This window comes from Coregonus lavaretus (assembly GCF_964263955.1).
Source record: "Coregonus lavaretus genome assembly, contig: HAP1_SCAFFOLD_734, whole genome shotgun sequence".
Classification (NCBI taxonomy): domain Eukaryota; kingdom Metazoa; phylum Chordata; class Actinopteri; order Salmoniformes; family Salmonidae; genus Coregonus; species Coregonus lavaretus.
In genome coordinates, this window is record NW_028165437.1 from 123,859 (window position 1) to 139,492 (window position 15,634).

The window sequence follows — 15,634 nt, forward strand, 5'->3', positions numbered from 1 at the left end:
AAACTAGTTATACATATCTTGATTGCATCTGAATGACCCTTAGCTAAATGTTCTGGACTAGATGGCTATTTAAGATAGAGACATTCCCATTTGGCCCTTTATGGACAGCTACTTGGCTTACAGAAAGCAGACGTTCAAACTAGTCAAACATATCATACACATACAGTCAACGGTCATTTCCACCACTAGTTGTGTTGTGCTGAATACAGATTATAACCACATACTATTCTGCTATACTTTCTAGAGTAGAGTTAGGCAGGTGGACTAAGATGACCGGTACTATACTTTATAGAGTAGAGTTAGGCAGGTGGACTAAGATGACCGGTACTATACTTTATAGAGTAGAGTTAGGCAGGTGGCCTAAGATGACCGGTACTATACTTTATAGAGTAGAGTTAGGCAGGTGGCCTAAGATGACCGGTACTATACTTTATAGAGTAGAGTTAGGCAGGTGGCCTAAGATGACCGGTACTATACTTTCTAGAGTAGAGTTAGGCAGGTGGCCTAAGATGACCGGTACTATACTTTATAGAGTAGAGTTAGGCAGGTGGCCTAAGATGACCGGTACTATACTTTATAGAGTAGTTAGGCAGGTGGCCTAAGTTGACCGGTACTATACTTTCTAGAGTAGAGTTAGGCAGGTGGCCTAAGATGACCGGTACTATACTTTATAGAGTAGAGTTAGGCAGGTGGCCTAAGATGACCGGTACTATACTTTATAGAGTAGAGTTAGGCAGGTGGCCTAAGATGACCGGTACTATACTTTCTAGAGTAGAGTTAGGCAGGTGGCCTAAGATGACCGGTACTATACTTTATAGAGTAGAGTTAGGCAGGTGGCCTAAGATGACCGGTACTATACTTTCTAGAGTAGAGTTAGGCAGGTGGCCTAAGATGACCGGTACTATACTTTCTAGAGTAGAGTTAGGCAGGTGGACTAAGATGACCGGTACTATACTTTATAGAGTAGAGTTAGGCAGGTGGCCTAAGATGACCGGTACTATACTTTCTAGAGTAGAGTTAGGCAGGTGGCCTAAGATGACCGGTACTATACTTTCTAGAGTAGAGTTAGGCAGGTGGCCTAAGTTGACCGGTACTATACTTTATAGAGTAGAGTTAGGCAGGTGGCCTAAGATGACCGGTACTATACTTTATAGAGTAGAGTTAGGCAGGTGGCCTAAGATGACAGGTACTATACTTTATAGAGTAGAGTTAGGCAGGTGGCCTAAGATGACCGGTACTATACTTTATAGAGTAGAGTTAGGCAGGTGGCCTAAGTTGACCGGTACTATACTTTATAGAGTAGAGTTAGGCAGGTCTCATACAACATAAAAAAAGAAGAAACTACACTATGAAAACAAAGATAAATGACACAAAGAATGATAATAAAAGCTTTGGAGCACCTTAAATGAAATTTTGGGAAAAAAGGCAAACTCAGCTCTATCATTCATTGAATCAGATGGCTCATTCATCACAAAACCAACTGATATTGCCAACTACTTTAATGATTTTTTCATTGGCAAGATTAGCAAACTTAGGCATGAAATGCCAGCAACAACTGCTGACACTACACATCCAAGTATATCTGACCAAATTATGAAAGACAAGCATTGTAATTTTGAATTCCGTAAAGTGAGTGTGGAAGAGGTGAAAAAACTATTGTTGTCTATCAACAATGACAAGCCACCGGGGTCTGACAACTTGGATGAAAATTACTGAGGATAATAGCGGACGATATTGCCACTCCTATTTGCCATATCTTCAATTTAAGCCTACTAGAAAGTGTGTGCCCCCCAGGCCTGGAGGGAAGCAAAAGTCATTCCTCTACCCAACTATTGGAAAAAATTGTGTTTGACCAGATACAATGCTATTTTATAGTAAACATGGCTTTACACCCCCTGCTATATTGTGGATATACACACACATGCATAACCACACACACTAGCACAGGCACTCTACACACACGTATGTATGTTGGTATTATAAATGTTGTATTGTAGATATGTAGTGGTATAATAATGTTAGAATAGAACAGAATGCAATTACATTTTTGTCATTTAGGAGACGCTCTTATCCAGAGCGACTTACAGTTAGTGAGTGCATACATTACTTTTTTATTTTTCATACTGGCCCCCCGTGGGAATCGAACCCACAACCCTGGCGTTGCTGAGCTACATCCCTGCTGGCCATTCCCTCCCCTACCCTGGACGACGCTGGGCCAATTGTGCGCCGCCCCATGGGTCTCCCGGTCGCGGCCGGCTACGACAAAGCCTGGATTCAAACCAGGATCTCTAGTGGCACAGCTAGCACTGCAATGCAGTGCCTTAGACCACTGCGCCACTCGGCAATAGAGCTGAATAGAACAGAATAGAGTAGAATAGAGTAGAATAGAATATAGTAGAATAGAGTAGAGTAGAATAGAACAGAATAGAGTAGAATAGAATAGAATAGAATAGAATAGAATAGAATAGAGTAGAATAGAGTAGAATAGAGTAGAATAGAATAGAATAGAGTAGAACAGAATAGAACAGAATAGAATAGAATAGAATAGAATAGAATAGAGTAGAGTAGAGTAGAGTAGAGTAGAGTAGAGTAGAATAGAGTAGAACAGAATAGAATAGAAGAGAAAATAATAGAATAGAACAGAATAGAGTAGAATATAATAGAATATAGTAGAATAGAATAGAGTAGAATAGAATAGAACAGAATAGAATATAGTAGAATAGAATAGAATATAGTAGAATAGAATAGAATATAGTAGAATAGAATAGAATATAGTAGAATAGATTAGAACAGAATAGAATAGAGTAGAATAGAGTAGAATAGAACAGAATATAATAGAATAGAATATAGTAGAATAGAATATAATAGAATAGAGTAGAATATAGTAGAATAGAATATAGTAGAATAGAGTAGAATAGAAGAGAATAGAAGAGAAAATAATAGAATAGAGTAGAGTAGAATAGAATATAATAGAATAGAGTAGAATATAGTAGAATAGAATATAGTAGAATAGAGTAGAATAAAAGAGAATAGAAGAGAAAATAATAGAATAGAGTAGAGTAGAATAGAGTAGAATATAATATAATAGAGTAGAATAGAATAGAATAGAACAGAATAGAATATAGTAGAATAGAATAGAATATAATAGAATATAGTAGAATATAGTAGAATAGAATATAGTAGAATAGGGTAGAATAGAATAGAAGAGAAGAGAAAATAATAGAATAGAACAGAATAGAGTAGAATAGAATATAGTAGAATAGAGTAGAATAGAATAGAGTAGAATAGAGTAGAGTAGAATAGAGTAGAATAGAAGAGAATAGAAGAGAAAATAATAGAATAGAGTAGAGTAGAATAGAATAGAATAGAATAGAATAGAATATAGTATAATAGAATAGAAGAGAGTAGAAGAGAAGAGAATAGAGTATAATAGAATAGAGTCCACCACTGTGAGAATGCTACATGTCTTTAATCAGAACATCCTGGGTTTGCGCTTATTCTATAACTACTCACAACCAACTCCACCCCAGCCCCAGTGTGTGTGTGTGTGTGTGTGTGTGTGTGTGTGTGTGTGCGTGCGTGTGTGTGTGTGTGTGTGTGTGTGTGTGTGTGTGTGTCAAGTCAAGAGTATTTGTCATATGCACAGGATACACATGGTATGCATTACAATAAAATGCTTACTACAGGTTCATTTATCAACAATGTGACATAATAAAAATAGGAGTAAGTACTGTACGTTAGGAATAATACAAATAAGCTCGATGGAATAAAAATATAGTACATTTAGCAGAGCGAACAAAGTGAGGAATTACACATTAAATATACATTAAAACACATTAAATACACATTAATTAGCAAAGTTGAGAGGAAGCCTGCAAAACGCCTGCCCTACCCAGCTTCGCCATCTTGCACACCTGTGTGTGTGTGTGTGAGTGTGTGTGTGTGTGTGTGCATGTGTGCATCTGTGTGTGTGTGTGGGTGTGTGTGTGTGCGTGTGTGTGTGTGTGTGTGTGTATACCTGTCCGTGGTGTGTGTGTGTGTGTGTGTGTGTGTGTGTGTGTGTGTGTGTGCGTGTGTGTGCGTCTGTGTGTGTTACAGCAGGTCTTGCTCCACCCAGACAGTCTTCCTCTGTTCCTCCTGAATTCTGTCTTTCACCACTCTGATGAGGTCATCAGGCCCCGTCCATTCCTCAGGCTCCAGACACACATAGAGACACGGAGCCCTCTCCAGCTCTCTCTCTCTGCTCCGACACACTCTGACAAACTCCTCCTCACTGTCCACACGCAGGGGCAGCTTCCTGTAGGAGACAGAGGTCAGGGGTTAGGAACACTCTCCAGCTCTCTCTCTCTGCTCCGACACACTCTGACAAACTCCTCCTCACTGTCCACACGCAGGGGCAGCTTCCTGTAGGAGACAGAGGTCAGACAGGCTACCTTAGCTTCCTGATGTTCTTGTCACAGACCTTGATGTGGATGATGATGGGGTTAGAGGTTAGGGGTTAGGGGTCAGGGTACCTTAGCTTCCTGATGTTCTTGTCACAGATCTTGATGTGGATGATGATGGGGTAGATCTCTCTCCTCAGCAGATCTTTAACACAGCTCACATCAGCTTCCAGCAGACAGTGTTTACCCTGCACACCACAGACCTGGGTTCAAATACTATTTCAAATATCTCTAATTACTTTCACATACATTTCAAAGTAAGTATTCAAATATTATTTTTTTGAATATTGGCATGTATTTGAAAATACTAAAATCCACTGATTTAAATCCACTCAGGTTTCTGGAAGGCTGCCCATGTGCTCCCCCTCTAAAAAGGTGGTGACCCCTCTGACATGAGTAGTTATCACCTGATCTCTGAACTGTCTCGCCTAGCGAACATTTTAGAATCTTCAATCAACACTCAGCTTAGATCTTTTCTAGCTTCAAAATGTCCTCTAATTGTGTTCTAGTGGTTCCAGGCCAGGTAATGGCTTCTAGTGGTTCCAGGACAGGTAATAGCTTCTTTGATGGTTAATGACATTGTAAATAGCATGGACAGAAGGCAGTGGGCTGCCCTTTTCATAGACCTGTGGAAGGCTTTCAACAATTTTGACCATTCATTATTAATTCATAGACTGTCTGAAATTGGCCTGGTCAGGCAGCCTGCATCTGGTTTGAAAACTACCTGACAGACACAATGTGTTTCTTCTGATGGTGTTAAGTCAGGTTTCCTTGATATTCCTTGATTTTCACTTTCTATATAAACAATATTGGTTTGTCTATAAGAAATTGTGACCTCCACTTGTATGTGGACTATATGTTGTGTATTCTGTTGCCCCTTCTGCTGACAAGGCTCTTTCAGAACTACAATCAGCCTTTTTTACTTTACAGAAAGCCTTTGTTGAACTGAAATTGGTATTTAATGCAGGTCAAACTAAGTATATGTTATTTTCCTAAATGTATCTTATGATTTATGTATATGTACATTGGATGGTGCCCACACTGATCGTGTCCCACACTGATCGTGTCCCGCTTATAAATATCTGGGTATCTGGATTGATGAAAAGCTATTTTTCAAAAAACATGTTGATGAGTTAGTTAAGAAATTAAGAATGAAAATGGGCTTCTTTTATAGGAATAGGACAAGTCTTTCCGTAAATAGCAGAAAACATACAGTGGGGAAAAAAGGTATTTAGTCAGCCACCAATTGTGCAAGTTCTCCCACTTAAAAAGATGAGAGAGGCCTGTAATTTTCATCATAGGTACACGTCAACTATGACAGACAAATTGAGGAAAAAAAATCCAGAAAATCACATTGTAGGATTTGTAATGAATTTATTTGCAAATTATGGTGGAAAATAAGTATTTGGTCACCTACAAACAAGCAAGATTTCTGGCTCTCACAGACCTGTAACTTCTTCTTTAAGAGGCTCCTCTGTCCTCCACTCGTTACCTGTATTAATGGCACCTGTTTGATCTTGTTATCAGTATAAAAGACACCTGTCCACAACCTCAAACAGTCACACTCCAAACTCCACTATGGCCAAGACCAAAGAGCTGTCAAAGGACACCAGAAACAAAATTGTAGACCTGCACCAGGCTGGGAAGACTGAATCTGCAATAGGTAAGCAGCTTGGTTTGAAGAAATCAACTGTGGGAGCAATTATTAGGAAATGGAAGACATACAAGACCACTGATAATCTCCCTCGATCTGGGGCTCCACGCAAGATCTCACCCCGTAGGGTCAAAATGATCACAAGAACGGTGAGCAAAAATCCCAGAATCACACGGGGGGACCTAGTGAATGACCTGCAGAGAGCTGGGACCAAAGTAACAAAGCCTACCATCAGTAACACACTACGCCGCCAGGGACTCAAATGCTGCAGTGCCAGACGTGTCCCCCTGCTTAAGCCAGTAGATGTCCAGGCCCGTCTGAAGTTTGCTAGAGTGCATTTGGATGATCCAGAAGAGGATTGGGAGAATGTCATATGGTCAGATGAAACCAAAATATAACTTTTTGGTAAAAACTCAACTCGTCGTGTTTGGAGGACAAAGAATACTGAGTTGCATCCAAAGAACACCATACCTACTGTGAAGCATGGGGGTGGAAACATCATGCTTTGGGGCTGTTTTTCTGCAAAGGGACCAGGACGACTGATCCGTGTAAAGGAAAGAATGAATGGGGCCATGTATCGTGAGATTTTGAGTGAAAACCTCCTTCCATCAGCAAGGGCATTCAAGATGAAACGTGGCTGGGTCTTTCAGCATGACAATGATCCCAAACACACCGCCCGGGCAACGAAGGAGTGGCTTCGTAAGAACCATTTCAAGGTCCTGGAGTGGCCTAGCCAGTCTCCAGATCTCAACCCCATAGAAAATCTTTGGACGGAGTTGAAAGTCCGTATTGCCCAGCGACAGCCCCAAAACATCACTGCTCTAGAGGAGATCTGCATGGAGGACTGGGCCAAAATACCAGCAACAGTGTGTGAAAACCTTGTGAAGACTAACAGAAAACGTTTGACCTGTGTCATTGCCAACAAAGGGTATATAACAAAGTATTGAGAAACTTTTGTTATTGACCAAATACTTATTTTCCACCATAATTTGCAAATAAATTCATTACAAATCCTACAATGTGATTTTCTGGATTTTTTTTTCTCATTTTGTCTGTCATAGTTGACGTGTACCTATGATGAAAATTACAGGCCTCTCTCATCTTTTTAAGTGGGAGAACTTGCACAATTGGTGGCTGACTAAATACTTTTTTTCCCCACTGTATCATTCAGTCGACATTCATTCCGGCTTTAGACTGTGGCGATATTGTCTATATAAATGCAGCTGCCACTGTATTGAAGCCATTGGACATAGTTTATCATAGCACACTAGGATTTATTATGGGCGAGAGGTTCAGTACACATCACTGCATTCTGTATCAGAAAGTAGGCTGGCTCTCTTAAGGACTGTTTGACACATTACTGCGTAACTCTGTTTTCCTGAATAAATCCTGTTATTCTGTGATTTACCCTCCTGCACCTGACTCCTTCAACTCACCCATCACAGTTATGATGGTGAACGTGCAATCACTGGAGAATAAACTGGATGACCTCCGTTAGAGACTATCCTATCAATCACTGGAGAATAAACTGGATGAGCTCCGTTAGAGACAATCCTATCAATCACTGGAGAATAAACTGGATGAGCTCCGTTAGAGACTATCCTATCAATCACTGGAGAATAAACTGGATGAGCTCCGTTAGAGACTATCCTATCAATCACTGGAGAATAAACTGGATGAGCTCCGTTAGAGACTATCCTATCAATCACTGGAGAACAAACTGGATGAGTTCCGTTAGAGACTATCCTACCAGTCACTGGAGAGTAAAACTGGATGAGTTCCGTTAGAGACTACCAACGTGATCTGAAGAACTGTAAAAAATGTTTCACTGAGTCGTGGCTGAACAAGGACATGGTAAATATAAATCTAGAACAGAACAGCTAAGGGGTGCGCAGTCTCTAATATTAAATAAGTCTTGAGGTTTTTCTCTCCTGAGGTACAGTACCTCATGATAAGCTGTACACCATACTATTTACCAAGATAGTTTTTATCTATATTTTTCATAGCCATCTACTTACCACCACAAACCAATGCTGGCACTAAGACCGCACTCAATGAGCTGTATAAGAACATAAGCAAACAAGAAAATGCTCACCCAGATGCGGCGCTCCTAGTGGCCGGGGATTGTAAGGCAGGGAAACAGAAATCCGTTTTACCTCATTTTTACCAGTATGTCTCCTGTGCAACTAGACAAGAAAAAACTTTAGATCACCTCAACTCTACACACAGAGAAACAAACAACGCTCTCCCTCGCCCTCCATTTGGCAAATCTGACCATAACTCCATCCTCTTAATTCCTGTTTACAAGCAAAAACTCAAACAGGAAGTACCAGTGATGTGCTAAATACGGAAGTGGTCCCATGAAGTGGATGCTAAGCTACAGGACTGTTTCTCTAGCACAGACTGGAATATGATCCGGGATTCATCTGATGGCATTGAGGAGTTTACCACATCAGTCACCGGCTTAATTAATACGTGCATCAACAATGTAGTCCCCACAGTGACCATACGTACTGTACATATCCCAACCAGAAGCCATGGATTATAGGCTAGAGCTGCCGCTTTCAAGGAGCGGACACAAATCCGGACGCTTATAAGAAATCCTGCTACGCCTTCCGACGAACCATCAAAAAGACAAAGCGTCAATACAGGACTAAAATCAAATCCTATTACACCGGCTCTGACGCTCATCGGATGTGGCAGGGTTGGCAAACTAAGGCCATATCTAATTTTCTCTCTTTCTCTCCCTCTCTCTCTCTCCCTCCCCTCCCGGAGGACCTGAACCCTAGGACCATGCCTCAGGACTACCTGGCTTGATGACTCCTTGCTGTCCCCAGTCCACCTGGTCATGCTGCTGCTCCAGTTTCCACTCTTCTGACCTGTTCACCGGACGTGCTACCTTGTCCCAGACCTGCTGTTTTCAACTCTCTCTCTACCGCACCTGCTATTTCAACCTCTAATTGCCTGGCTATGAAAAGCCAAGTGAAATGTACTTACTCCTGATGTACTGACCTGTTGCAACCTCTACAACCACTGTGATTATTATTTGACCCTGCTGGTCATCTATGAACGTTTGAACATTTTGGAGAATAATCTGGCCTTTATGGCCATGTACTGTTATAATCTCCACCCTGCACAGCCAGAAGGGGACTGGCCACCCCTCAGAGCCTGGTTCCTCTCTAGGTTTCTTCCTAGGTTCCTGCCTTTCTAGGGAGTTTTTCCTAGCCACCGTGCTTCTACATCTGCATTGCTGCTGTTTGGGGTTTTAGGCTGGGTTTCTGTATAGCACTTTGTGACATCTGCTGATGTAAAAAGGTCTTTATAAATAAAATTGGATTGATTTTGATTGATTGATTGATTGATCATGGATTGCAAAGGAAAACCCAGCCGCGAGTTGACCAGTGATGCGAGCCTACCAGATGAGCTAAATGCCTTCTATGCTCGCTTCGAGGCAAGCAACATGGAACAATGCATGAGAGCACCAGCTGTTCCAGATGACTGTTTGATCATGCTCTCCGTAGCCAATGTGAGTAAGAACTTTAAACAGGTCAACATTCACAGGACGTTTACTCAGAGCATGCGCTGACCAGCTGGCAAGTGTCTTCACTGACATTTTCAACCTCTCCCTGAGCCAGTCTGTAGTACCTACAGGTTTCAAGCAGACCACCACAGACCCCGTGCCCAAGAACGCCAGGGTAACCTGTCTAAATTACTATCGCTCCGTAGCACACACATCTGTAGCCATGATATGCTGAGACCATCTTGACTGGCTGCATAACCGCTTGGTATGAAAACTGCACAGCATCCGACCACAAGGCGCTACAGAGGGTAGTGCGTATGGCCCAGTGCATCACTGGGGCCGAGCTCCCTTACATCCAGGAGCTCTATACCAGGCGGTGTCAGAGGAAGGCCCTACAATTGTCAAAGACTCCAGCCACCCAAGTCGCAGTCTGTTCTCTCTACTACTGTACGGCAGGCGGTACCGGAACACCAAGTCACAGTCTGTTCTCTTTACTACCGTACAGCAGGCGGTACCGGAACACCAAGTCACAGTCTGTTCTCTCTACTACTGAACGGCAGGCGGTACCGGAACACCAAGTCACAGTCTGTTCTCTCTACTACTGTACGGCAGGCGGTACCGGAACACCAAGTCACAGTCTGTTCTCTCTACTACTGTACGGCAGGCGGTACCAGAACACCAAGTCACAGTCTGTTCTCTCTACTACCGTACGGCAGGCGGTACCGGAACACCAAGTCACAGTCTGTTCTCTCTACTACTGTACGGCAGGCGGTACCAGAACACCAAGTCACAGTCTGTTCTCTCTACTACTGTACGGCAGGCGGTACCGGAACACCAAGTCACAGTCTGTTCTCTCTACTACCGTACGGCAGGCGGTACCGGAACACCAAGTCACAGTCTGTTCTCTCTACTACTGTACTGCAGGCGGTACCGGAAACACCAAGTCACAGTCTGTTCTCTCTACTACCGTACGGCAGGCGGTACCGGAACACCAAGTCACAGTCTGTTCTCTCTACTACTGTACGGCAGGCGGTACCGGAACACCAAGTCACAGTCTGTTCTCTCTACTACAGTATGGCAGGCGGTACCAGAACACCAAGTCTGGGACCAAAAGGCTCCTGAACAAAGCCATAAGACTGCTAAACAGTTAATTAAACAGCTACCCAGACTTTCTGCTTTTCACCCCTACCTACATGTGCACAGTACTTCAATCAATCAATCAATCACATAACCAAACCTACATGTACGTATTACCTCAATCAATCATCCCAACAACCTCATACCCAGTACACTGACTCGGTACCCGTACTCCTTGTATATAGCCTGTATATAGCCTGTATATAGCCTGTAAATAGCTGTATATAGCCTGTATATAGCCTGTATATAGCCTGTATAGAGCCTGTATATAGCTGTATATAGCCTGTATATAGCCTGTATATAGCCTGTATATAGCCTGTCTATAACCTGTATATAGACTGTATATAGCCTGTATATAGCCTGTATATAGCCTGTATATAGCTGTTTATAGCCTGTATATAACCTGTATATAGACTGTATATAGCCTGTATATAGCTGTATATAGCCTGTATATAGCCTGTATATAGCCTGTCTATAGCCTGTATATAGACTGTATATAGCCTGTATATAGCCTGTATATAGCCTGTATATAGCCTGTATATAGCTGTATATAGCTGTATATAGCCTGTATAGAGCCTGTATATAGCTGTATAGAGCCTGTATATAGCCTGTATATAGCCTGTATATAGCCTGTATATAGCTGTATATAGCCTGTATATAGCCAGTTTATAGCTGTATATAGCCTGTATATAGCCTGTATATAGCCTGTATATAGCTGTATATAGCCTGTATATAGCCTGTATATAGACTGTATATAGCCTGTATATAGCCTGTATATAGCCTGTATATAGCCTGTCTATAGACTGTATATAGCCTGTATATAGCCTGTATATAGCCTGTATATAGCCTGTATATAGCCTGTATATAGCCTGTATATAGCTGTATATAGCCTGTATATAGCCTGTATATAGCCTGTATATAGCTGTATATAGCCTGTATATAGCCTGTATATAGCCTGTATATAGCTGTATATAGCCTGTATATAGCCTGTATATAGCTGTATATAGCCTGTATATAGCCTGTATATAGCCTGTATATAGCCTGTATATAGCTGTATATAGCCTGTATATAGACTGTATATAGCCTTTATATAGCCTGTATATAGCTGTATATAGCCTGTATATAGCTGTATATAGCTGTATATAGCCTGTATATAGCTGTATATAGCCTGTATATAGCCTGTATAGCCTGTATATAGCTGTATATAGCCTGTATATAGCCTGTATATAGCTGTATATAGCTGTATATAGCCTGTATATTGCCTGTATATAGCTGTATATAGCCTGTATATAGCCTGTATATAGCTGTATATAGCCTGTATATAGCTGTATATAGCTGTATATAGCTGTATATAGCCTGTATATAGCCTGTATATAGCCTGTATATAGCTGTATATAGCCTGTATATAGCCTGTATATAGCCTGTATATAGCCTGTATATAGCTGTATATAGCCTGTATATAGCCTGTATATAGCCTGTATATAGCCTGTATATAGCCTGTATATAGCCTGTATATAGACTGTATATAGCCTTTATATAGCCTGTATATAGCTGTATATAGCCTGTATATAGCTGTATATAGCTGTATATAGCCTGTATATAGCTGTATATAGCCTGTATATAGCCTGTATAGCCTGTATATAGCTGTATATAGCCTGTATATAGCCTGTATATAGCTGTATATAGCTGTATATAGCCTGTATATTGCCTGTATATAGCTGTATATAGCCTGTATATAGCCTGTATATAGCTGTATATAGCCTGTATATAGCTGTATATAGCTGTATATAGCTGTATATAGCCTGTATATAGCCTGTATATAGCCTGTATATAGCTGTATATAGCCTGTATATAGCCTGTATATAGCCTGTATATAGCCTGTATATAGCTGTATATAGCCTGTATATAGCCTGTATATAGCCTGTATATAGCCTGTATATAGCCTGTATATAGCTGTATATAGCTGTATATAGCCTGTATATAGCCTCGTTATCTTTATTTTATTGTGTTACTGTTTTCTTTGTATCTATTTATACATGTTCGTACTTTTGAACTGCATTGTGGGAAAGGGCTCATAAGTAAGCATTTAATGGTAAAGTCTACACTTGTTGTATTCGGCACGTGACAAATAAAATGAGATTTTACTTGATTCTATTGTTTTGTTTATAAAGCAAACTTCCTTCATACCTTACTTCTTAGTTAAATTAGTGACATACGAGTCACCTGACCTGATCACAGGGATGGGTAACTACAGAATTAGGGAAATCTGCTTTCACCCGTGTATGGAATGATACAATTAAATGAAATACAATAAAATAAAATGTTATTGGTCGCAATCACTTGTTTAGCAGATGTTATTGCAGAGCTCTCTGCACCTTGATGCTCAGGTGCCTCCAGGGCAGTTCAAGTTGTTAAACTACTGAACACCCGATTGGCACGTGTTTTTCTGTTGTTCATTCGAAAAAAACGAGATTTCAGTCTTGGAGGTGTGTTTCCTGACCGATTCTGCGTTTGGTTAATGATGTTTGTCCCCCATGAGATACTGTAGATGCAGAAGCCTATTTCACTCAAAATTCCCAGAATGTATCTAAGATAACTTAAGAAATCTATAATTAATATTGAAGTTTTTGCCAAGAATGTTTTAGTTGCGCAATTTTACATCTAAGTAAGGTGTTTGGTGCAGTATTTCTCAAGTAAAAAAAAATTGTTGAGGAATGTGTTTGATTCTTAAATTGCTTGTAATATTGTCTGGTTTTATGACGTTGCATTGGAAAAGAGGCCTTGGTCTCCATGGGACTCCCTGCTAAAATAAAGGTTCTATAAAAAATAAATCAGTCAAGATGTAAAATAGTATGTACCTTTGCAGCAACGGCCTCTATGTTCTCAGGAGAGACAACCTCGTAGGTGTTCGTGTGTTTCTCTCTGGAGGAGATGATGGGTTCAAGCCTCTGTCTCATTAGGAACTCTTCTTTCGTTAGGACGTCTGCAATACATTACCTTTAATATAATATAATATAACAAAATCATTTTAAACACAAACACACACACACACACACACACAACCCAACCTGGTTTGCAGATGTTGAAGTCCATGGCTCCCCCCATGTTGAGTATCTTCTGTATAATGGTCCGGGCCAGACTGGTTGGACTGATCAGAACCGGCCTCTTCCTCTGGACCCGCTGGGGGGAGACCAGGCTGTACGGAACCAGGCTCACACCCCTACTCACATCACTGTCTGGGTCTGCACAGTCTTCACACACACACACACACACACACACACACACACACACACACACACACACACACACACACACACACACACACACACACACACACACACACACACACACACACACACACACACACACACACACACACACACACATTGTAAACGGTACAGGGTGTAGGGTATATAATGATATACAGTGCATATATATATAAATTATACATATAGAGAGAGAGAGACAGGTGTAGTGTATAGGTAAACTCAGCAAAAAAATAAACGTCCCTTTTTCAGGACCCTGTCTCTCAAAGATAATTCTTAAAAATCCAAATAACTTCACAGATCTTCATTGTAAAGGGTTTAAACACTGTTTCCCATGCTTGTTCAATGAACCATAAACAATTAATGAACATGCACCTGTGGAACGGTCGTTAAGACACTAACAGCTTACAGACGGTAGGAAATTAAGGTCACAGTTATGAAAACTTAGGACACTAAAGAGGCCTTTCTACTGAATCTGAAAAACACCAAAAGAAAGATGCCAAGGGTCCCTGCTCATCTGCGTGAACGTGCCTTAGGCATGCTGCAAGGAGGCATGAGGACAGCAGATGTGGCCAGGGCAATAAATTGCAATGTCTGTACTGTGACAGTGCTACAGGGAGACAGGACGGACAGCTGATCGTCCTCGCAGTGGCAGACCACATGTAACAACACCTGCACAGGATCGGTGTCTCACAAGGGGTGATGGTCGGATTTGTGTTTATCGTCGAAGGAATGAGAGTTACACCGAGGCCTGTACTCTGGAGCGGGATCGATTTGGAGGTGGAGGGTCCGTCATGGTCTAGGGCGGTGTGTCACAGCATCATCGGACTGATCTTGTTGTCATTGCAGGCAATCTCAACGCTGTGCGTTACAGGAAAGACATCCATGTGGTACCCTTCCTGCAGGCTCATCCTGACATGACCCTCCAGCATGACAATGCCACCAGCCATACTGCTCGTTCTGTACTTGTTTTCCTGCAAGACAGGAATGTCAGTGTTCTGCCATGGCCAGCGAAGAGCCCGGATCTCAATCCCATTGAGCATGTCTGGGACCTGTTGGATCGGAGGGTGAGGGATAGGGCCATCCCCCCCAGAAATTTTCGGGAATTTGCAGGTGCCTTGGTGGAAGAGTGGGGTAACATCTCACAGCAAGAACTGGCAGATCTGGTGCAGTCCATGAGGAGGAGAATCACTGCAGTACTTAATGCAGCTGGTGGCAACACCAGATACTGACTGTTACTTTTAGATTTTGACCCCCCCTTTGTTCAGGGACACATTATTCCATTTCTGTTAGTCACATGTCTGTGGAACTTGTTCAGTTTATTACATTTTAGTCATTTAGCAGACGCTCTTATCCAGAGCGACTTACAGTTAGTGAGTGCATACATTTTTATTTTTCACACTGGCCCCCCGTGGGAATCGAACCCACAACCCTGGCGTTGCAAACGCCATGCTCTACCAACTGAGCTACATGTAGTTTGTAGGGTGTAGGGTGTAGGGTGTAGGCTGTAGGGTGTAGGGTGTAGGCTGTAGGCTGTAGGGTGTAGTGTGTAGGGTGTAGTATGTAGGCTGTAGGGTGTAGTGTGTAGTGTGTAGGGTGTAGTGTGTAGGGTGTA

General features: G+C 41.7%; 1 protein-coding gene across 1 annotated transcript in view; it reads right to left on the reverse strand.

Moving 5' to 3' along the window:
• Positions 1–4,092: 4,092 nt before the first annotated feature.
• The window catches only part of card11 (caspase recruitment domain family, member 11), a gene marked incomplete at both ends in the record, with an annotated part of 123,757 nt that continues 112,215 nt past the window's right edge, over positions 4,093–15,634 (reverse strand). The window contains 4 exons of the mRNA XM_084190991.1: positions 4,093–4,297; positions 4,515–4,630; positions 13,612–13,736; positions 13,822–14,004. Coding sequence (XP_084047117.1) covers positions 4,093–4,297; positions 4,515–4,630; positions 13,612–13,736; positions 13,822–14,004 — 629 coding nt within the window. The remainder of the gene's footprint in view (positions 4,298–4,514; positions 4,631–13,611; positions 13,737–13,821; positions 14,005–15,634) is intronic.